Raw genomic sequence first — 21980 nt, forward strand, 5'->3', positions numbered from 1 at the left:
AAGCAAGAGCAAAAGAGGCTTCTGACTCCTGGGAGAAGCTGAGCTGTGTTTTAAAATCACAGCAGCTAAAAAGGGCTGGGATCAAGAGGCCATGGTTCTTCCACACCCCCAGTTCCCTCAGCTAATGAATGTATGAGAAATGCCGCTTCTTTACAAGGGCAACACAGGTATCCCTGAGGTATGAAACATTTCAAATTGAAGGGGATAGTCCTTCAAAGTCTGCTGGAGAAACCAATTTGTCAGAGCAGGGAAGAGATGAGAGGATCAGCTGAATTTTCCTCTTGGTATCTATTCTTTTTTCACAGCCTGTATGAACCTCCAATAGCCAAGTAAGAAGGCAGAAGTCGCCAAGTAAGGATCACCAGACAAGGTAGCAGGTTATGGTATGGTAAACAAACACAGCCCGCTCTTCTGTCTTTGGGGTGGAGTGGGCAAGCTATGCAGATGGTTGGGGGCCATATACTCTGGATTCATATTCCAAGGAAAGCCCAGTTTCACTAGACTGCTGGTTCCTGATAGCTGATGAACACGACAAGATTGTGGCCTGAATCCCACAAGACTGTTATAGCAAGAATGGACAGGAAAGGATGAATCAGGAAGCACACCAGCCATGCGGTCATGCGCCAAACCAACAACAGTCACTGACCCTGAAATCATGTCATGGTCAGGGGAATACTTTGGCCACCTTGTGAGGTTTCAGACAATAAAAACGTATTATAAAAGCAAGAGGAAGAGAACCTGGGTCTTGTTAACTGAATTAGTTACCATAACTCTTTACAAGGCTCTGTCTACGAAAGCATCTCAAAGCAACCATTAATATAATGCAAGGTCAATCTTCTCTCAAAAGACAAAGAGCAAGCCCCTAATCCTATTATGGAACAATTAACAAACACTTTCCTGGGAGAAGATGGATGCACATACTCACTCTGGTGAAGCAGCTTGAAGTCTGTGCTGTCCAGCTCCCTTATACCCTTGCTCCGCAGCTGCACCAGGAAAAGAAGGCTCAGCAAAATAGGCAGGTTCCTGTTAGCTAAGAAGGGCACAGACAGCTTAGCTTGTCAGTCAACTCCAAACTGTTGTACCTTAAAGTCTACCAGGAATTGTTAATTTTCTGGCTCCAGAATAAGGACACACAGACACAGCCCCAACTTTATTCTCATCTCTACAGTCCCCTCTGATCAGGTCCCCTTTCTGTCACTCTTGCTTGGCCTGAGTCACACTTGAATCCTGCCAACACCATTTTAGGAGCAACTAAAGAAGAGGGGAAAAAAAGGCTAGGGTCATTCACACCCATCATGAGCTATGTAGGGAGCGTGTTCCTCACACTTTGAAAATGATACTGCTAATAAACAAGAAGTCATTAGCCCTTTTCTAGACTGCTCCCTTCCTGCCCACTTGACCATCACTGTTACACTTTCAACATCAGCTCAGCTGCACAGCATTTGTTCTCCTCCATCTTGTGAGACTGGAAAAATGTTGTCCATTCTATCCCACAAGGAAGGACAGAGATAGCAGTGAGAACCCCACACAGCAGGCCTGTATGTAAGGAAAATGGAGCTACTTAGACCACCCAACACTCCAGAGCAATCCTTTCCCTACTATTCACTTTTTTGCAGTGCTGTAAAGGGGTAAAGATTTTGTATTGTGCTCAATATACAGCAATACCTACAGCAAGGAACTATCACCTTCAGTGAACATTTCCACAAAGGCTCAAGAGTCTTCTGTTTTGAGGAGGAAGCATTTATGGGTGTCTTTAATGTTAACATATTCCTGATGGGGTCCCACTGTTGGGCCTCTTCTTTGTCTAAAATCAGGTTACTGTCTGAATAGGGATGCAGGATTACCCCAGGCCTCAGAGAGCTGTCTGTGTACTGGGAGAAAAGGAAGTCTGTCTCCAGAGTACATGTGGTGTTTGACTTTCTGGATGGGTTGCCAGGATGTCACATAACAAGTTCAAGATGCAATACAAAGAAGAGGTACACATATTAGCAGCAGCAGAAGGGCTCAAATCTTGCAAAAGCTCCTATAGCTCAGTGTCCTACCTCCATCACCAGTGGTTTGGAGGAATAGGTCTGACTCCCTATAGGAAATGAATACTTTGCCTCCCCACAGCTCCTGGCACCCCTACATCAGGAGCAGAAGGACGCATAAGTTCAAATGTGCACAACTCCAAACAAGATCAGATCTTGTAGCCTCATGCTCTACCAGGCTCCTGCTTTCAGTGCCCCTCCTCCAGCCTACTGACTTCACTGGAGGTAAGGCAAAACCACTTTCCTTCTCGTTGTCTCCATCCCAACTGCTGCACAGCAAAACACTTAGAAACAGAGCAAAGCTGTTAAAAGCATCAGTGGCCCCCTCAGGAACAAGTAAAAGTTGTGCTAACTCCCAACCCTAAAGGAGCCAAGGACATCCTAGCACTGCTCCCTCTTTCAGTTCAAGCTCACAGACTGGTTTGCACAATATCTTTCTTAGTGGGACAACATCACAGGTACGGCTAGTAAAAAAACCAGGCATTCCCCAGTCACAGCCTTGCTCCCTTTAAGAGATTTAACAGAGTTATAAGATCTGGCGATACCACAGTCCCTGTTTGGAGATCAATATCATGAATGATTCAATCCTTGCTCCTGGTTTCTGTGTCCTGGGAACTGTGTATACTCAGGCACATCCAGCTGTTTCACACAAAGAAGAGGCAAAAAGGAGGATGTTTTTCAGCCACCACTTGGGCCCCCATTCAAGCAGGAAGATTTACAAGCACAGCTCTCTATTTCAACCCTGACAGCAGTACACAAGAACCTTGCCTTGGTTTAACAATCACAGTTTGAAGCCTGAACAACCTAAATGAGAAAAAACGGCTCTCACTTCAAAATGAATCTCTGAAAAAGGGAACTAAATTAGCACAGTTCTGTCCATAAGTTTCCTCATGCAGCTAAGTACTGAAGCTACATCAGCAGTCCAAAACCACTCTATCCCAGACTGTGTCCCTACAGCTAATTGATCTTACAGCAAGATCAAGTCAGAGGTGAGGTCACCTTGTAGGGTGGCTGAGCTGCTCTCTACCAGAAGCTGCTGCAGAATCTGTAAAAATCGGCTCCGAAGCAGATCACAGACAAGGACATCCTCATTTCTTTCCAGAAAGGTTCTTAGAGTCATCAACACCTTCCAAGCCACTTCCACAGAGCTTGAGCTGACCAGGTCCTCCAAAGGAAGAAACAAACACATTACCTTTCTACCCTGATTAGGCAGAAGCCACCACTATTTAATACAATTATGCTAATCTGGTGCCTTGAGAAACAGCCTAATAAAGCACCATTAAGATTAAGTATGTCCTGATTAAATAGAGAACTGAATAAAGCAGGACTCATGTCTGTTAGGCACCACTGAGTAAAATCTCATTTAAAGAATGATTTGGCTCTGTAAGTGTAAGGGTAACATACATTTAAGGTCACAGTTTTAGACAAGGGAGACCTAAACAAGAGAACAGAATCTCTGGCACCTCTGCTCTTCTTGTTTTTTGAAAAATCAGCTTGCATATTAAAGATGCTTGTCTAAAATCAAGCTTATGAGTCAGTCCATAGTTCCTAAGTTTCAAAAGACTGGCAGCCTTGTATGTGCAGTAGTAACATAACTAAAGCGCATGAAACATATGCAAGCTGGGCATGCAATCAATCACAGGAGAGGGGAGAGTCATGTACACAGCTCACAAGCTTGCCTCTTGACTACAGGGCTCTGTCTGGAGTCTCTGAGCTGAATCCCACAGCCAGTAGGCTTAACTTGGGCAGTCTTCATGTTGAGGTACATTACATTACATTCACTTGCACAGCACGTACAGAGGCAGTTGTATAAATATCAGACAGAAAATGCCTGGTAGTGCTGACATAATATGACCATCTCAACACATATTAGGTCAGCACTACCTTTCCTCTCTTCCTGCAGTAGACCTGGCTACTGCATTGCAACAGTAGAGTTGAAGAGGTAAACAGGAAACTGGTCTCAGCAACTGAGCTTACAGCCTGCCTGGACAGCTTGCTGCCTCTCCCAGCTGCCTTCCCCAATCACACAGCAGTAATGCAATCCAGACTTCAATGATGCAGAGAAAATGGCTGTGGGACTCCATACCCAAGGAAAGCAAATAAGATAAAAACAGGCTGGCTGTGCCATAAAAAGCTCTCTAGTTCTGAGCCGAATTCCTGCCTCTAGCAGAGACTTTCATAAATAAAGGGCAGGGAGATGTCTGCACAATCATCTCTGCTGACATAGATCTGCTTCATATGATGTTCAGGAACGTAATCTAACATCTCTGTTCTCTGAGAGAGGAGCACCTCAGACCTGGAACATGGAGAAGGCAAGTCGGACAACATGTCATCATGACTACACTTGTATCCAGATGAACACACAGAGCACAAAATAATATGAACCTATGGCTACAGCCTTTCTGGTCCTGGCAAATGCACCGTTGTGTTAATCAGTTCCTTCCTACCCAGAAGCTCAAGGTCTCAGATGAAGTCACTAACCATCTGTTATATCTAATCCAGGCAATTGTTTAAAACAGATAAGCAAAGAAGTCATCCTTGGAAGGACATTCATTTTTGTTTTGCTGTACCATGCAGAGGCCTTTCCACTCCACTAGCGCATTTTGAGGCTTAGGTTATTAATCTCGTAAGTTTTCTTTACATCTGACAGTATATTTATCCCTGCATATTGCACTGTTTGATTAGTTCATCTAAATTCAGATTGATTATGCTCTTCCACAACTGAAAGGTGAATTGTCCAAGCCTGCAGTTTATTACAACGGAGACATCGTTTATGTTTTGCTTATCGACAGACCTGCTTCAGTTTATGGAGTAGTAAGTTCCAGAACTACTGCCAAAAGTAACAGTATGGACAAGCCTCATGGGACACCTCACCTCCTTAATTTGTCCTGATATGTAAACTCATTGCTCACTTTTACTAATGCTCTGCAATGGTATCAAATGCCTGGATGTTGTTACCTACTCTGCAATATCATCCCTACTGTGAAAGAACTGCCCTATGTGAGAGCCCTCCTGGCAGTCATTTCAGTAACATCAGATATTAAAATTCAGCTATAGCCTCTTAGATCAGAACAAATACGTTCTGTAATGCCCAATGGATGCCCACTCAGAGTCAAGCCTTGCTTCCTCTTACTTCTTTACCATCTGCTGACATGGGTTTGCCTTCTCAAGGGTAGTTAGTTTTAATTTCTCTAACAGACTGGAGAAGAAAACTCACAGCTGTTAGGTTTTGCCCTTACAGGCAAATCTCATGTTCTTCTGTGAGAAAGTTAGCAATTATTTACTATGTCATGGGACAAGAGGCCACTGATGGGGAGGGGTGACGGGAAGGTGAGAACAGTGGAAGAGAGAAAAGGCCTCTAAGCAGCCATCAGAACACAACTGTGTCATGATTACATGGGTTAACAGAGCTCATTACACCAGCTAAAGGCAAACACACTAGCCTGCTACTTCAAGGCCCCTTTCTCTCCTGCACAGATTAATTTTCCCTGTCATAAGACTTCTATTTTATCTTTTAAGAGTAATAAAACATGTTATTTGCAGTCCTGAAAACTCAAGAGTACTTCAAAATTCTCTGACAAGAGTCTCCAGTTAAAATGAGACAAAATGAAAACCTCAAACAAACAGAAAGCTGTGCCCTCAAGATCTGTTCTCTGTACACTGCTTTTTCAAAGTTCTTGTTCATTATATCCTTCTCATCTGCAAGTAGCAGAGCTTTGCTCTCAAATTTGCAAAACAGCTTCTTCAAAGGCTGGAACTGAAGAATCTGAAGTACCCAGCTGTGTATGTGGATAGGGGAAGGAACAGGATTTTTCATGACGTACATCAGCATAACTCTTCAGATCCCTGTCCCGCCAACTCTCAGAGGATCCCTTCCTGTCACAGTAGATGGACGACAGAGAAAGATAACACACATACAAGGTCCCATTTTCCACATAAGGCTTCCCTGGTGGGTGGAAGTCTGCATATACACACATGGCCCCTTCTATCAAAATCCTTGGTTTTGTAACATCACCAAAAGCTTTAAGAACCAAAAAGCCCCCAAAATCAAGGCCAAGATAGCAGCCTGTCCTTGTGAAAGCCACATACCAGTAAAATAAGCAAAATGCTGGAATTGCTCTTCAGAATGGGAAGCAATGGGTTAGCACTGTTCAGCTGATCGGATGAGCCAAAATCAGCTTCTTCAACCTCAGTCTGCTTGCAGTGTTCCCAGGAAAACCAGAGTTGGAGGACTTGGTGTCCAAATCTCCCCATGAATTCAGGGTAGCGCAGGAAGAATTTCAGCAGGAGAGGACAATGGACATAGACCAAGCTCAGATCTGGAAGATTATCCAGGATCCTTCTTATGGTAGACAAAGACCTCTGGTAAGAAAGAAAGTGGAAGTGAGGCAGAGAACAAAATAATCACTAACACTGAATATAAAACACCTGAAGTGATGAGACTTTACTGCAAGAAACAGTCACACTGCCTTTTCAGCAGACAATCAAACACATCAGTTAAACATCATTTTGTGAAGCCCTTTTGCATCACAAAGGCTAAGAAAGCTGTAGGCTTTATACAGAGCTCAAAACTGTGCAGCAGCAAAAAGCCATATGGGAACACTAGAAAGCTTGCTGCAGAGGCTGGAGATGTGTTTGGGAGACTGAGCTATGAAATTTATTATATTCTGTATGTGAATTCACAGTCTATCCAACGCAGTTACACTTCCCACACATGCACGAGTTTATTCTGTCAAATCTATATTCCCCTCTGGATTTTCATAGTTAACTTTCCAGAGTGTAGATGCACTGCACAGTCTTCACTCATTCACTGCTCATCCCCTATGCTGAAATACTTTCTACAAGAAGGTTGATGTGAGTGGGGAGAAACCTTAGTTTCAACAAAAAGGCTCCAAGAAGTAGGAATGAAATCTTTTACCATGTCCAGGGCTTTGCCTTTGTCCTGACAGACAGCAAGGAGGTAAAGTGCAGCTCTGAGTATGTGTGGAGGGGGACAGTCTCCATGGTCCTGTGCTGACAGGAGAAAATTTCTTACAGCTAGAAATAATTCTGCATCTGGAACAAACCTGCATTGAAGGAGATTGGAGTGGAAACAGTAACAACAGACATGCTTTACCCACCAATACATGGTATGTAATGGCCACTTGCTTTGTATAGTCTTGGCTCACCTGTCCCCAAAGGTATAGGCAAAGTATAAGAGTAGTATGAAACAGTGCTGGTGGCTGCAAAGAGACTGATCCAAAAAGAAAGGCTCAGGGTTTTCAGACAGGAGGAGAAGGTTTTCAGCAATGGTGTAGTTTAACTGAGGCAGACCCTTCTGCAAGAGCTCAGACATCTCCTGCTCTAGAAATAAAAATATAAGCAGGCAGGAAATGATCAGCAACGTCTATAGAACAACTCCACAGTTTGCATACACCAAGCACACCTCTATGATTTGGCGTCAGTAGTGGTGTGAGATCTGATTTAACAGAGCTGGCTTTAAGGATGAAAAGACACTTCTGTTTGAGATTCTGAGCCCTTTGCTGATGCTGTCTGTATGGTGACCAACCACTGCTAATGGGAAAAGTGGCTTTTCTGATGTAGAAACTTTCATCTCATTTGTTTAGAACTTATTGATTATGCAAAGTTACAGCATATACAGGAAAGCTTTATAGAATACACCAGAGCGAAAAAATTACCTTAATGTGCAGATATGCCACTTAACTGTGTCAAGTAATTTTGTTTCAATTAAGCATGCACAGCTGTGCTAATAAATGTCCCCAGGTAAACAAAACCATAGGTAGATGAAATGCATTCCTTGAGGTAGGGTTACAAACTCTCCAAAAGGCATTTTCTGAGTGTTTTCTGTGCTGACCAGCTTAAAAACAAGCTGGAGGAAAAAAATCTCAATCAAGCTATGTGTGTCCTCCCTTCCCTTCTCCTTTGTCCTTTTCTAATTTTTTTTCCACCTGTTGCCTAAACAGAGGGTAGCAATGCCTCAAACTAAATGAAGCAATCTTTCTCTTTCCCCAGACTTGCCCTCCTGAGAAGAAGTTCTCATCTTCTCTGTGGCTGAGTAAAGGTTCAGGCATAAGCTGCAGAGGAAGCTGGAACAGGTGTTATTCAGGACAGGATTACTGTGAAGAAGAGCAGAAAGACAGTAAAGGAGGCTAGAAACATTCTCTTCCTACTTCTGATATCTGCCAGAACACACTGTCTGCCAGAACTTCATTTTACTGAATGATCCAATACAAGCACCTGCCCCATCACAAGAAGACTCTAGGAGCCAACCTAGGCTTCCAGGAAAATTATGAGTTCCCAGTGGACTGTCAGCTCACAGATGTGGTGGGTGTGTGCAGTAACAACACTGAACATGTTCATACCTTGGGCCAATGTGAATACAGTGAGGTACTCTCACAACCATCACACCTTGTCTACACTGGGAGTCCTGTAAGGACAGGAGCCCTAACACTGCAGAGAACGGGAGGTGTTTAAGGGTAGCTCACCATACATGATTCCACTGGCAAACAACACTTCGATTTTTTTAGCAATGACATGGCCAGGGATGAACACTGAAGAATGCCAAAATACTAACTAAAAGGGCAAGGACAGCTATTTCCAGGTATTTCTCTCTCTCCAACCATTTCCTTGCAGAACAGGACAAAAGCAGACATCTGTAACACACCATCCTTGGCGCAGCACAGTGCTCTATTCAGAAACCTAGACCACTCCCACCACACAGGTACAAATGCCACCACCATTCACAGGTACAAATGCCCCCACTCGAAGTTCCACACTAGTAAACTGGACTAGGAGTGCTGTGTGTTTTGTTGACTTTTTTAATGAGGTACAGTCACAAGAAAGAGGAGGTAAAACATCTCTGCAGACCCCCAGAGAGTCTCCTCAAATACTCCTCAACCTAGAAATCATAACCTCTACTATAGGAGATCTTTTGCAATGTCTGCTACTGAAGTTATCCTTGTTCCCCCCGTTTCTAATATATTATCAAACCACGAGGAACAACAACAGTGGTAGTAAATGCTTAGGAAGTCAGAGTTCAGATGGAACTGATGCTACTGATACTTCTCTTCAGAACTCCCACTGATCTGACTACTCCAAAGTCAGGCTGCTTTATCTCTATCTGTGCAACTCATGACAGAGCACAGAATTCTCACAATGCTGTGTAAATCCATCCGCCCCCTACCAAACTGCTTCTCCCTTTTCCCACATCAAGCTCTTCCATTGTCAGTAACCATTTACATTTTTCAGTAAGACACAACCATTCTTGAGTCTTTCAGCCTCTCGTCTTGCCTAATCAGGTGTATTAGATAAGACATGATCTACTTTCCCATCGGGAAATTTTCGGCTCACTTAGAATACACACATCACAATACCTCTGTACAGAGCAATATCTGGCCTTGAGCTCCAGTGTCAGTCGGATGAAGGACGAAGATGCTAGACAGAAAATGAGACAGATGTCAAAGGAGCACAGAACATGTATGATAAGAGTAGGCAGGTCCCATAACCACCCCCACACATCTCCATATAAGCCTGGTGAAGAGGGCAGGCCACCTAAGTAAGAATACATATATTAGGCTCCCTCTCACAAAGTAAACTACTCCAAGTTTGGGTGTGAGGAGAGTATCTGAGATTCATTTGTTTTCTCAGGAGGAGAAGTAAGGATTTGCCCGTTTCACATGTTTACAACAGAGGAATTGTCTACATCACCTCTCTGATGTGTATAGAATAAGGCATACATAGACTAAACTAGGATTTCTACATAGTAAAATCCTACCAACAATTCCAGCATAATCCCTGTCTACAGGAACAGCCAATTCAATTCCGAATTATTCCAGAGGGAAGGATAAAGCTGACACAACGTTCTTATCCAAAACAAAACCTGTACCATCATCATTGCTAGACCAAATAACTTTTCCATCCTGCTGAACATGACTATGCACTCTATTCTTACTCATATAAACTTGTAATAGAATCCTCCACATAAAGTCCAAATGTTAGGCTCTTTGCCTCAGTAATATGCAGTAGCAGCAAGTTCTACCAGTTAAGAGCACAGAGAACATGATCTCACAATACCCTCATACCCAGCTTCTCAGAGAACTTATTCCGCATGCTTGGCACCACTGTAAAGAGGGTATTGAGTGCTGAGATGAAAACCTCCGTCACTGATGGGCTGACAGCCCTTTCCAGATAGCTCTGTGGAAAGACAAATACATCAGGTGCACAAGTTGCTATAAACACTGAAGGCAGCAGCTTCCTTCCAGCCTCCTGCCTGCCCAGAAAGTCAGGTTTCTAAATCCAAACAAATGGAGTAGCAGCTCTTTTACCAAAATGCCTGGCAGCAGAGCAGGCTCACAGAGCACTTGGAATGCAACTAACACTCCCCCTGCTAGTTCTGTGAGCTGTGCTGATAACTCTGCAAGACATGGCACCAGACAAGAAACTTCTCCTGGATTCCAGCAGGCAACCAGTTAGGCCTTAATGCACAGTGACTGACACTACTGCCCACATTGCCCTGCAAGTTACTGCTTTTACAGGTCAGATGGCTAATTCTCCTATACAACACAGAACAAATGTTTAAGTGCAGCTGACTTCAGCAACACTTAACACCTGGTGCTTCAGTGTTTCACTGAGCAGTGGCAAACACAGGCATTTGAGCTCTCTACAGAATCCAGCCCTGAACTGTTTAGAACAGAATGACTCAACTCACTCTTGTTGAAGGTCACTGGACAATTTTCTCATGGTCCATTAATTTTTACCCAAGTTCAATGAGCAAGAGACAGCACACTGACTCCAGTTTTGCCAAACTGGACGTGCACTGCACCCTCCTGTCAGGGAGAAGAACAGCAGTGCCACTGCAGCTGCCTAACAAGAGATTGGTTAGGAAAACACCAACCAAAATATCTCCAGGCTCCTAACAACTGCAAGAATTCATACACCTGTACCTGTCACAAAGCACAGGGAAACTTTACTAAATGTTAGGAACCACAACAAAAGTCCCATTGTTTTCACAATTCTGCTTGAAGTGTCTTAGGGACAAGGCCTGTATGGAGCACTAAAGCACTCATGAGTCTCCACAGGTACTTTTTAAATCATGTCACAGGCCTTACTGAGGCACAATGCTTAATACTGCCCATGCAGACTGGGCAGCCTCATCAGTACCTTCTGGAAAGAAGCATAGAAATGAAATTGCAGGTGTAAACCATGGCAGCTCTCTGGGACACAGGCAAGTTTCGAAAAAGCGGCAGAAGGGGAAACAACAGTTCAGGCATTTTCACTTCATTTTCTGACACATCCGGAGCTGCAATGGATCCCACAGCATGGTAGGTAGGCTATGGGATTGCACAGTTGGAAGAAAGACAATGACATCCACATGGGAACATTAAGAATTTCAGCACCCTCTAAGAGCATACACTACCTTTTGCACGAAGTATGTAATTCCCTATTTGGCTGTGGAAGAGTGGCAAATGCCACAGTTGTTCTTGGTTTACTCGACATGCCCTCTTCCTCAAAAAACATTTGTGTAACCCACTCTTGGTGCTTGAAAGCACCTTTCCAGATACCCATGGAACAGACCAAGTTCAAAGGAAATCCTACCATGACCATGGGGATGCAGAGACTGTCACAAATCCTCAACAGGAACTCAGAGAAGTTGCTTAGTGTGTCTTTGCTCTCAGAGTTGGGGGCAGTGAAAGCATTCTCCTGGGCCATGAAGTCACCTTGGAATTCCACTGCTAACCTATAAACACACAGTGGATAACAGAGGAAAGAGGAAACCTCCTCACTCTGTAAAGGAAGCCAGGAGACACTACATTTTAATCACAATTTTCACCATAAAGGACCCACAAACACTCAACTGGTTGGAAAAAGAGGAATCTGGCAACTCAGTTACCTCTTGAGCAAAGCTATTAAAAGTCATCAAGATTGTGCAACAGTACACATTGGGAAAGGAAGACTTAGTTTCTGTGAAGAAAGCATGTGGTGTGGGAAGCTCTAGTGTGGCAAGACTGGTTTTCAGCCATACCACAGTGCCTGATGCACAGTACAGTAAACCTTGTGAAAATCTGCCAAGGGACCATTTAGCTGATATAAAATCCATGAGTGCCCTCTAACACAACCTCAAGACTCTGGGTCAGTGCAGAAAGGCATGTCTGATTCTGACTGAATTATCTCAGCCAACCCAAGTGATGCAAGGCAAAAACTAATTTGGCTAGAAAATCCTAAAACCTGATCCTGATTCATACTCAAACTCATCTACCACTGTCTGATGTGCAGCTAAGGGTGCCAGATAGCTCTGACCCAGCAAAAGAGGTAAAGTTGGTGCCTATAAACCCACTTCCAGTAACAGGTCACAGACACAAGCAAATCCAAGGCCAGCATCTGGAGTAGACAGACATTTGTTAAATGGTTAATCCCCTCTGGCAGTGACACCACATAGCACAGCAATCTGGTTTCACACATACCTTCCAACAGTTCTTACATTATCAGCAGTTTTGGTGAATTTTCAAGCAGTCTCTCAAAGCCCAAAGTCATTAAATAAACTGATAGGTCCCAGGCAAATTTCATGGGAGACATATCCAGGTGTCACAAAATTTTCACTCTTAATACATACCCCTGACTCTGCTGTTTCACTGACCAATGCTATGCACTGAACTCACCTGTGATATTTCTGTGGTGGGGCTGGATGGAAGAACATAGTCGTAAGGACAGAAGAATGGACAGACATGGATACACACCACCCACTCACCTTCCTGACTTGTCCTCACCTGCAAGCATTTCTGAAACTTTCCAGGGTATTGAGCAAGAACTGACCCTGTCTCTGAGGAACTCTACCAAGATTTCTGTTTGCCGGGTGACTCTGAGGCACTGAGAATAGGAGATCACCCTGTTAAAGAAGAGAAGTCTTAATTTTATGTCCCCTTTCAGAAAAAAATAGCTTTCTCCTCTGACACCAGCAGCAGGAGGAACAACAGATTTCACTTCACTCCTTCACACAACCATTTTTTTACTACCATGCTTTCTCCAGAGCGGGCAGAGTAAAACAGCTTGTGTGCTCTTCCTAGGGAGGACAGTTACAGAGCCATTAATTCTGCACTGCCCTATCTTTAGGGTCTGTATTACCATGATTTGATTTGAGTTTTAAGCATTTCAGTTAACAGAGCTTTAAATCTTTCTGAGAAAACTTTGTACTTTTTAATTTTTTTTCTTCCAAATACTCTTCAGACAACACAGAATAGTTCTTCTCCTTGCTTCGCAATGAAATCTTAGAAATTCTTCTACTTTGGCTCAGAGTTTTAAGCAGCTATCCATGTACTAATTCTTGTTCCCACACAGCATCCCACTGAGTTAAGCCAGAAGCCAACTGAAGCGTCAGAGTTAATCATTTGCCCAAATTGGGAACAACTTGGAACTCAAAATCTGCTTTTAAGCCTTAACCTGTTCTGGTGATCTTCTCCATAATACCAGAGGAGGGCACAGCTACACATTGGTCCCTGGCAGTTCAGAACTCCTTCTCCATTTCATGCTGAGATACCTTGTCAGAGGTCTCATCATTTCCCCTTTTCTCCCTTTAAACACAGCCTGCATATCCTCACTATCTAATTCCCTTCCTATGAAGCGCCTAATTCTGAAAGGGACACCTAGCTCCGTGTGTGTGCAAACTGACGGGCCAACATCTGCCTATGGGACAGAAAGCACTTCTGCCTTCTTCAGGCAGAGAAGGCCAATATCTGGTACCACAGAACTTGGATCTAAAAATAGTTCATTATGAATTTGGAATTCTACTACTCCTTTGAGCATTGAGGTGTTCTTCTCACTAATAGTATGCAATCTAAACCTACATGGCTCTAAGCCTACAGCAAGAAGGCTCAGCCCTTTCTTTTCATTAGTCATCTGCACCTGGGGCTCTTCTCAGCAGTGCAGAGGTCCCAGCAGCACACCACACTAACTACAGATGGCAGAAACAGGAAAGGATTTATAGTTCAAATAGTGGCTAACAACTCCTTTGCTGAGGGATCACAGGGCATGTATGACATTCTTGATCTGAACATAGAACAAGAAATGTTCATTGCTGAAAAAATAGATTAACCAATGCAGCCTAAAAGGTGGGGATGGGAAGAAAGGGAAGTTCAAATGACTTTGGCGTATTGGACACAGAGTAACATGCTCAAGTAGTGCCCCACAAAACTTCATTGATTTAGAAAGGTATCATTCACCAGCATCCATCTTCACCTGCTTTAAAGTCTGGTACCATCTTGAGGCAAGAGGATCAAAAGAAATAGCCGAGAACCAAACAGCCACGGGGGATGTAAGCAAGGGGGTGGAATGTATATCAAACATCCACAGTGTCCTAGGAAGATCATCCCTGTCCTGCTCGTTCCTATCAATAAGCAACAACTTTTGACTTACTGCATGCCTCTTACTACTCTGTGGTGGGGAAAGGTCAGCACATCGCTTCAGCACTGCCTCCAGAAGCTTCTGCAGTTCTTCATATGGCACTGGAGGGGAGCTCAGATGGTCCTTCCTTAACAAGCGAAGACAAACACAAGATGCACAGTCCCTGCAGGGGACATTCCACTAAGAAGGCAACACCATCAGAAATAACTGCTCTTCTGATAGAAATATGCCACTGCCACTTCTCTCCAGCAGAGCATAGTAAGGCCACAATATCTGAATAGCGCCTTCACCCACACATAAGCCCAAACACACCCCCAGTGCTCTGTCTGCTCCCCCTACAGTCAGGAAGCCCATGACTGTCCCAAGTCTTATGTTTATTATTCTTATCAGTCTGGATGGGGCACAGACTGACAAAGCTACAGCAACTGCTGTACAAGCCTGCCTGGAACACTAGGTCCTTGCTGCACTGACTTGCTGCCTGCCATAGCTTCATTGCTCTGGCAGCTTTCCTGAGGTGGGTGGAAAGCTGGCTCTGCTGTACCCACGCCTGCCTCAGCCACAAGTCCCACTGCAGAGCATGTTCACCCACACAGCCACAAGGGAACTGCAAAGCCCAAGATGCTATCAACAGATCTATCTGAAGAAAAGCTTGCAAATACATTCCTGCCTACCTCAGGAAAGCAGCCACAGCTTTCACAGCCTCCACTGCCACTTCCAGCACTGGGCAGTTCACTGTCTCCATCAAAACATCAATGGCTTCTATACAAACACCTCGGTTTGTGAATAATTTGATTTCCACTGGTTGCCTGTGAAGATGAAACAAAGTAAGCAAGGAGAATGTTATCAGAGTTTGGTAACTGTAGTGCCCTTCCCTCATTTCAGCAAATGGACAGCTGAGCCATAAGATTGCAGCCATGTTTTTCAGTATTGAGAGCCAGCTGCTCTCCAGGAGGTACTCTCACATTTGAGCAGGTAGAGGGTTTGCTATAAAGAGGAAGTTTCAGCCAGTCTAAAGCACTACCATGATAAAACATCCACAGCCTGGCTAACTGTGTGACTAGAACAGAACACTGTCATGAAAAGCACAAGAAAAACAAGCTTTGCAAAATATAGTGATCTCTGTGCCTAGGACTCTATGTTGAGGCCATCTCCTCTGGCATTTTTGAGTTCATCTAGGAACTTATATTTTTAAGTATACAATCAAACATCACCATCCTAAAATAAGGATAATGCCATGAGAATAGCTTCTCTCATGGCACTCCTAATGCCAGATGCTGCCAGGACAGGAACCTTTACAAACTTGAAAAGTAATCAGGACAATAAACATAATCCAACTGTTTTGACAATCCTTCTCACCAGTGAGCATTTTGGTCATCTGTGGCCCAACACCTCATCATGAGAGCATGGAGGGACAACAGGCCATTAATCCCATTATTGGACAGAGCTGTGTAAATGGCAGAGTGTGCTCATTTGGCTCCTGGCAAGTCAGTTATAGTTGTGAGGACAGGGGGAAGACAGGCAGCTACATGCAGACAAGAGGCACAAACAGCCTGCCAGAGGGTCTCTCCAAAGTGAAGCAAGAAAAGCAGCACAGCATGACAGGAGCCAGATTTGGGAGCCAAAACTATTCCCTGTTATTCAATTTTCACAGTCGTGCCTGACTAAAGAAAGCCAGGAGCACATGCTCTCATGCACAAATGGGAAAGCAAAGTGAACTTCAGTAGAAATTACACCAGTAGCCCAGTTACATGGCAAAAAGGGAACAGAGGAAGAACCACTCTTTTTAGTCACTCAGTGGGATGGGACCAAGCTTCACAGCCACCTCACATTCTGCTGTGAGGAAAAAAGCTGTGAGGTGGGCATGGCAAGGAAAAGGACTTCTGGAACTCAGGCATCTGGAGCCAAGCCACAAGAGATACACTGAACCTCCAAGTTGCCTCTACTCACATTGGGTAATTCTATGAATCCTCTGTATTTCCTTTCTTTAATCTCTGACCTTCTGAAGTAAAACACATCAGGAAGAAAAAAGTCTTCACTGACTCATACAGGGAAGAAGGGATGGAGGAGTATTGCAGACTCATTAAAGATGCACAAACCCACTTTCAAGATGGTGCACTGTGATATCTTCAGGGCCTGGGGGAAAAGTGTGAAGTGTGGCAGCACCTCTCTGGCCACAGAGAGCTTCCGACAACTTTCCCAGGCCTTTCTGGGAAAGGCCATAAGAAGATCAGAGAAAAGAATGATAAACAATTCTTATCTTCACTTGCTGCACATGTTGCTGTGAACATATGGAATGTGTTATGGAGATTTGTCTACCAAAGGGTGATTGCTTAATTGGCCAATGGCAATGGTGTTTGGACTTGAGGACCAATTAGGTCCACCTGTATTGTAACTGTCTATAAAAGCAATGGGTTTCTTAATAAGTAGAGTATGCTAAAGAAATTGATCAGTCTTTGGTGAATCACAGAGTCAATGCTAATTATTACCCAGCTGGGGGCCTGCAATGACAGTGAAAGGCAGCACTCCTGCAGCTTCCTGCAACCTCTCATCTTGGGGCCCCAATCTGCACCTGACACTTTGATTATGCTGGCAGAGACAAGGGTCACTCCAGGGAGAGCCACCCAACATTCCTGACATACTGCCAAGGGGAGCAGTATGTCCTGTGTGGCCCTCGCCAGAATGCGTGGCTCACTTAGAAAAGAGAATCCAGCTGCAAGCTAAAACCAAGATGAGAGGCTCCAGCACAAGATCCCTTTCCCCACTATGAGATAATTTTAAACAAAACGTGATTTCTAAGGCAAAGCTCAGAGAAACAGAATGGGTGTGCGAGAAAATTAGAGCAATTGCACAGAGTGTTCTCTTTGTTTTACAAGCATAAATGCTGTAATTAGTATTCCCCACATCCCAGTTTCTCTTTTTGACAGATCCCACACTGGCATCACCACACTGTTCTAGCATTGTTACTTTTTCTTCTCCTTTTTACCCTTCCACTTGCTACAAAATTGACTATGACATTTCCAAAATTCTGCTCAAGGGCTCTCTTGGGGGATATAAGTGGCAAAAATGAGACTGTCACTAGTGTGACAGGATAGGAACAAGATCATAGAGGCAAGAACAGGAACACAGAAGAAAAACAAGCCAGTGTATATTATTTCTTAGCAGAAAACAAGAGGGGGAAAAAATGACAGAAGACATTAATATTTCAGCCCAGAATTTGTTTTTGCAGTTTGAATTTAGCTCAGATGATGTTGGAAGACCAGAGGCCATGGAATTTGCATGCTTTGTTTTGTCATGGAAGCACACTTAGCAGGAGCTGGCCTGCTCACATATGCCTGGACCTTCCTGGCCTTCTCTCCTGCTCTGTCTACAGCTGAAAAGAGATTTTACCTCCCTCACTGGCAAGGAAGCAGGAAGAAGACGATTTAGTGGTGGATGTAAGCACAAACAGGACAAGCTGGGAGGTTCAGAAACAACCATGAGGCCCTTCTTTGCAAGAATAAAGGAGATGAGATTGTTCAGCACCATCTTTTAAACACAAAAACTCTTGTGTGTCTTGTGTGGTCTTGGAAGAAAATCTTAAAAGCAAAAGCCCCACAGTCTCCATTTTGGGGTACCAAACTCTGCCTGCAAGCCTGACAGGATACTCCCTTACCGTTTCAGTATTTCAGTGAAGAGCAGGAGCCCTTGTTTGTGCAACTCCACATTGTTCAGCAGCAGAACACCTTGGAGACTCCTCACCAGAGATTCAATGCCTGTACACATTCAAGAGAAGTCAGAGAGGCTTTTAACGTTCCAGATTGCGGAATGGAAGCAAAATTAATTTTTAAAAGGAAGAAAGATTTGAACAATTCTTCTTCTGAGCTACTGACAGAAACAACTGTCCAGAACTGTTGAATGTTCATTCAGCTCCCTCATAACATGCCTCAACCTTCACTGCTGGAGGTAAGTCCCAAAGAACACAAGGAATTTAACCATTCTTCCTAAATGTACTCTTGACATACCCACAGAAAGACTTAATAGTAACTCAGAGAGTGCCAATCATGATAACTGGTTATTATAACGAATTAGTGCTCATCAGAAACTCATTAGGACAATGACACTATAAATTCAAGCTATCTTGGTCATCACAAACATGTCTGATAGGTACTTATTTTCAATCTTTTATCCATCCTGACTGGAAATTGTGATTGTGTGTACAGTGCTGGAACTGAGCTAGAGGCACAAGAATTACTGCAGTCACTCTGCCAGAAAGGTTGATGACTCACCATAGACTGTGTGACACTTGGAGAAGAAAAGGCGCTCTTCAGTCAGGAGGAGCAGGCAGCAGTACACTGACCAGATAAGGATTTCACTTTTGCACAGGAGACACTCAAAGAGGAACTCTGCAAACACACACACAAACAAGGTCACCCTGGTAAGAGGCAGGCTGCTCACAGCATGGCACAGCTGCTCCTAGAACAGAGCAGAGGAAGGAGGAGGAAACGAGGAAACATAGCAACAGCCACAGGGAGAAGGGCTGTACTATGAAATGGCAGGAATGGAGAACACAGTAGATGCTCAGGGGTATGCTAGTCTTCAAAAAGAGGGGACTGGAGACCAGAGACCCGTGGGCAGGCATTTTCCCAGCACAAACTCAGTAGGAAGGAGCTGAATTGTGGATCTAGCCTTTGGCACAAATGCAAGGCCACAAAGCAAGCTTTACCACAGATGCAGTGACCTTTTTTTCCTCATGACTTTTACATCTCCCAAAGAATTTGTATCTGGAAATTATTTCTGTCTTTTGGGATTACAGAGAAATAATAAACCATCTCCCATAGCTGCATTCTAAAGCTAAATCCTAGACCAAAATCTGAGCAAACATACACTATCTAGTGGAATGAGATGGAACCCAGTTTGTTTAAACTTGTATCTAAGGTCCTGCAAGAAGGACCTTGACCTCAAGTACTTGGCCCAATTGTCTCTGTGGAAACTCCATTCTTCCTGGGGACACCTGCTTCTAAACTTTCAGTTGAAAACATACTCTCCCCTTCTACTCCTAAAATCACCTGGTATAAAATGGCCACCACATTATGCCACCAGTGTATTTCATGGAGCCAGCCTTGTTTCTAAACCAAACAGCCAGGAGCAGCTTTGATACCAGGGAATGAAAAATAAGATGCTACTGCATTTGTTCACCTGGGACATCTGCATGGATAAAAGCAGGAGCATATCTGCTAGGAGAGTGAACCAGCACTGCAGCCATACAGTGAGAACTTGCTGCCTGTAACATCTCATCTCTGGTCAACAAGAGCTGTTGGGAAGCAAAAGTCAAAAGGAGAAAGGAAGTCAGCTGTGCAGCTGTGAGTAGGAATCAGTTTGTTCTACTTTTTAAAATTCAAAACACAAATTAAGGTCTTTCTTTCAGCATTTATTTCACAGATTAAACCTGCTAAGGTAAGATAAAACACTGAACCAAAGAGACTCAAAAAAGCACATGAGAACTACAACAGAGTAGATCATGAGTAAGAATAGTTCTGCCCCCAGGCTTAGTCATGCTGGTGCTGCATGTGCTGTATCAGACCTCAAGTGTAAGTAAGGCCAGGAGTAAAATTTTCCCCATTCCAGGATGCAGGAATGAACAAGAAGGTGATCAACACCTTCCCATTTCTCAGTATCCCCATTTCTCAGTGCAGCCTCTATTGCTGGTGTTGTAACAGAACACTCTGCTTTTTTATATATACAGTGCCCTAGATAAAGGTTCATTACAGGCCAGCAAATTATTTACGGGTACTAACAATTCACTACTACTTCAGCAATCACCTTTTTGAGAACAAGTGGCAGTGGATTTTCCCCTTCTAAGAAGTCAGGATTCTCAGACGACTCCTCCTCAGTCTTTAAATTATTCATAAAAATAGATACAAAATGGTCAGATTTCAACAGCTCCTTTAGCAAACCTGCAAAAGGAAGGGCAAGAATGAGCACCATACTGAGCAACACAGTGAGCATTATATTAACACACAACTATTTACAGACTAAGACTTGTTTCCAACTTCATCCCCTCTCCTGGAGGGCCTCACCTCCAATTTAGGGAGCTTCTTCCCACTGTCCCCCCACATACTGCCATGACCCCCATGTCTTGCAACCCCTTGTTGCTGATACTTTTGCTGGTCTGATCTGTTCTCTGTTCCTTCTCAGAGCTGCGTATGTACATGGGTGCGTCTCAGGAGCTCCCTACTTGCATTATCTTCTGTTAGTAACCACACTTTAAACTGTGTCTTGGGAGAGCTATTGACCTGCATTCTTCTCCAAGCAGTCAGTTACCCCCAATGACAAGACATTTTCTCTAGAACACCTCCTAGAGAACAGGCATTTATCTTCTCCTTCTATTTTCACAGGCTCTTACAGAAACAGCTGTGTTCAGCTAAAGGATACCCACACTTCAAAAAACTCCCTCAGTACAACTGTATAGATCACTGCTACAGGTAATGATACAGATTCACAGGGGTATCATCTGAGCTACAGATTTCTACTTTCAAAGGAATAATAATCTATTTCTAGTAGTTGAGTAGATAAGCTGAGGAGCAATACAGTTCCTGCTTGCCTCCTTCTAGAAAAATTAATTCCCTGGGTGGTTTACAAACAAGTGATGTCAGAAAGGCTGAAATTGTGCTCCCCAGCAACAGCTGAAACATGCAGTTGGAAGGATAACCGCAAGAAAGTGCCAGTTCCACATTAACTCTATATCTAATTAACATGATGCCCCATATCTAAAGACTGTATTTTTTAGACTCTATCCCACCGCTCTACAAAACCCACCTGCCCATGCACAGTATTTGCAGTCAGACATTTTGAGAGATGATCAGGCCATAGCACAAGCTTGGAAGAGACTTAAGATTAGTCAGTGCTGGGCAAATGTGAGGCATCAGGGAACAACAGGGCCTGGGAGTGCTCAGCAGCAGGTCTGGGCCACTTCATTGGAGCAACAGAAAGGATTGACTGCTTTGGACAACCAGCATAAAGATCCTCTATGGAACAACCCACATTAGATCATCTAAATCAGCCAAGGACTTCTTCCTCATCCTAAGCCTTCCCTTGCACCTTCTCTCAGCAATGTCTTACCTAAACAATTAATCTGCAGCTCCTTTGTCTGTGCACACCCCAGAGTATTCAAGAAGACACCACATAGCCTTTCTTCAAAGTGTCCTGAGAGCCGTTCTGTGCCAACAGGAGAGGAGTACAGCTTGCCATACAAGTAGCAGACAGCAGCCTTTATACCTTCATTTGGGTATGTCAAGCCCATCAGCAGATGATCCACTAAATTATCTAGGAACAGGAACAGCAAACATTCACTGACATTTTAAAAGCACCAACCTATTTCCCTTGAAAACTTGCAAAAGCCTACTGGACAGACTGGTGTATGCAGGTTAATAAATGCCACAATCAGGTGATGTACTCAGCACCATCTGTCTCTCTGAGCAGAGGTACAGTAATACACAGCTAGCAAAGCTCACTGTTCACCATATGAAGATCCATCATCCCAGCTCCCTCCACAAACAGTTCAGGTTGCTCACCAGACCC

At 43.8% G+C, this 21980-nt stretch overlaps 1 protein-coding gene across 6 annotated transcripts in view; it reads right to left on the reverse strand.

Annotated features, from left to right (window-relative positions):
- The window catches only part of MEI1 (meiotic double-stranded break formation protein 1), a 38842-nt gene that overhangs the window by 10342 nt on the left and 6520 nt on the right, over window positions 1-21980 (reverse strand). For 4 of the 6 annotated variants that reach the window (XM_053942499.1, XM_053942501.1, XM_053942496.1 and 1 more), the window contains 17 exons: window positions 21522-21725; window positions 20223-20356; window positions 19599-19713; window positions 18689-18805; window positions 18076-18175; window positions 15095-15229; window positions 14436-14586; window positions 12794-12912; window positions 11625-11766; window positions 10112-10223; window positions 9404-9464; window positions 8049-8146; window positions 7199-7373; window positions 6949-7096; window positions 6120-6392; window positions 3030-3195; window positions 926-1030 (listed from right to left, as the gene is read on the reverse strand). In XM_053942499.1, coding sequence (XP_053798474.1) covers window positions 926-1030; window positions 3030-3195; window positions 6120-6392; window positions 6949-7096; window positions 7199-7373; window positions 8049-8146; window positions 9404-9464; window positions 10112-10223; window positions 11625-11766; window positions 12794-12912; window positions 14436-14586; window positions 15095-15229; window positions 18076-18175; window positions 18689-18805; window positions 19599-19713; window positions 20223-20356; window positions 21522-21725 — 2355 coding nt within the window. The remainder of the gene's footprint in view (window positions 1-925; window positions 1031-3029; window positions 3196-6119; window positions 6393-6948; window positions 7097-7198; window positions 7374-8048; window positions 8147-9403; window positions 9465-10111; window positions 10224-11624; window positions 11767-12793; window positions 12913-14435; window positions 14587-15094; window positions 15230-18075; window positions 18176-18688; window positions 18806-19598; window positions 19714-20222; window positions 20357-21521; window positions 21726-21980) is intronic. The other 2 variants (XM_053942497.1, XM_053942500.1) reach the window with 2 other exon arrangements.

Source organism: Vidua chalybeata, chromosome 5 (assembly GCF_026979565.1).
Source record: "Vidua chalybeata isolate OUT-0048 chromosome 5, bVidCha1 merged haplotype, whole genome shotgun sequence".
In the NCBI taxonomy this organism is placed as follows: domain Eukaryota; kingdom Metazoa; phylum Chordata; class Aves; order Passeriformes; family Viduidae; genus Vidua; species Vidua chalybeata.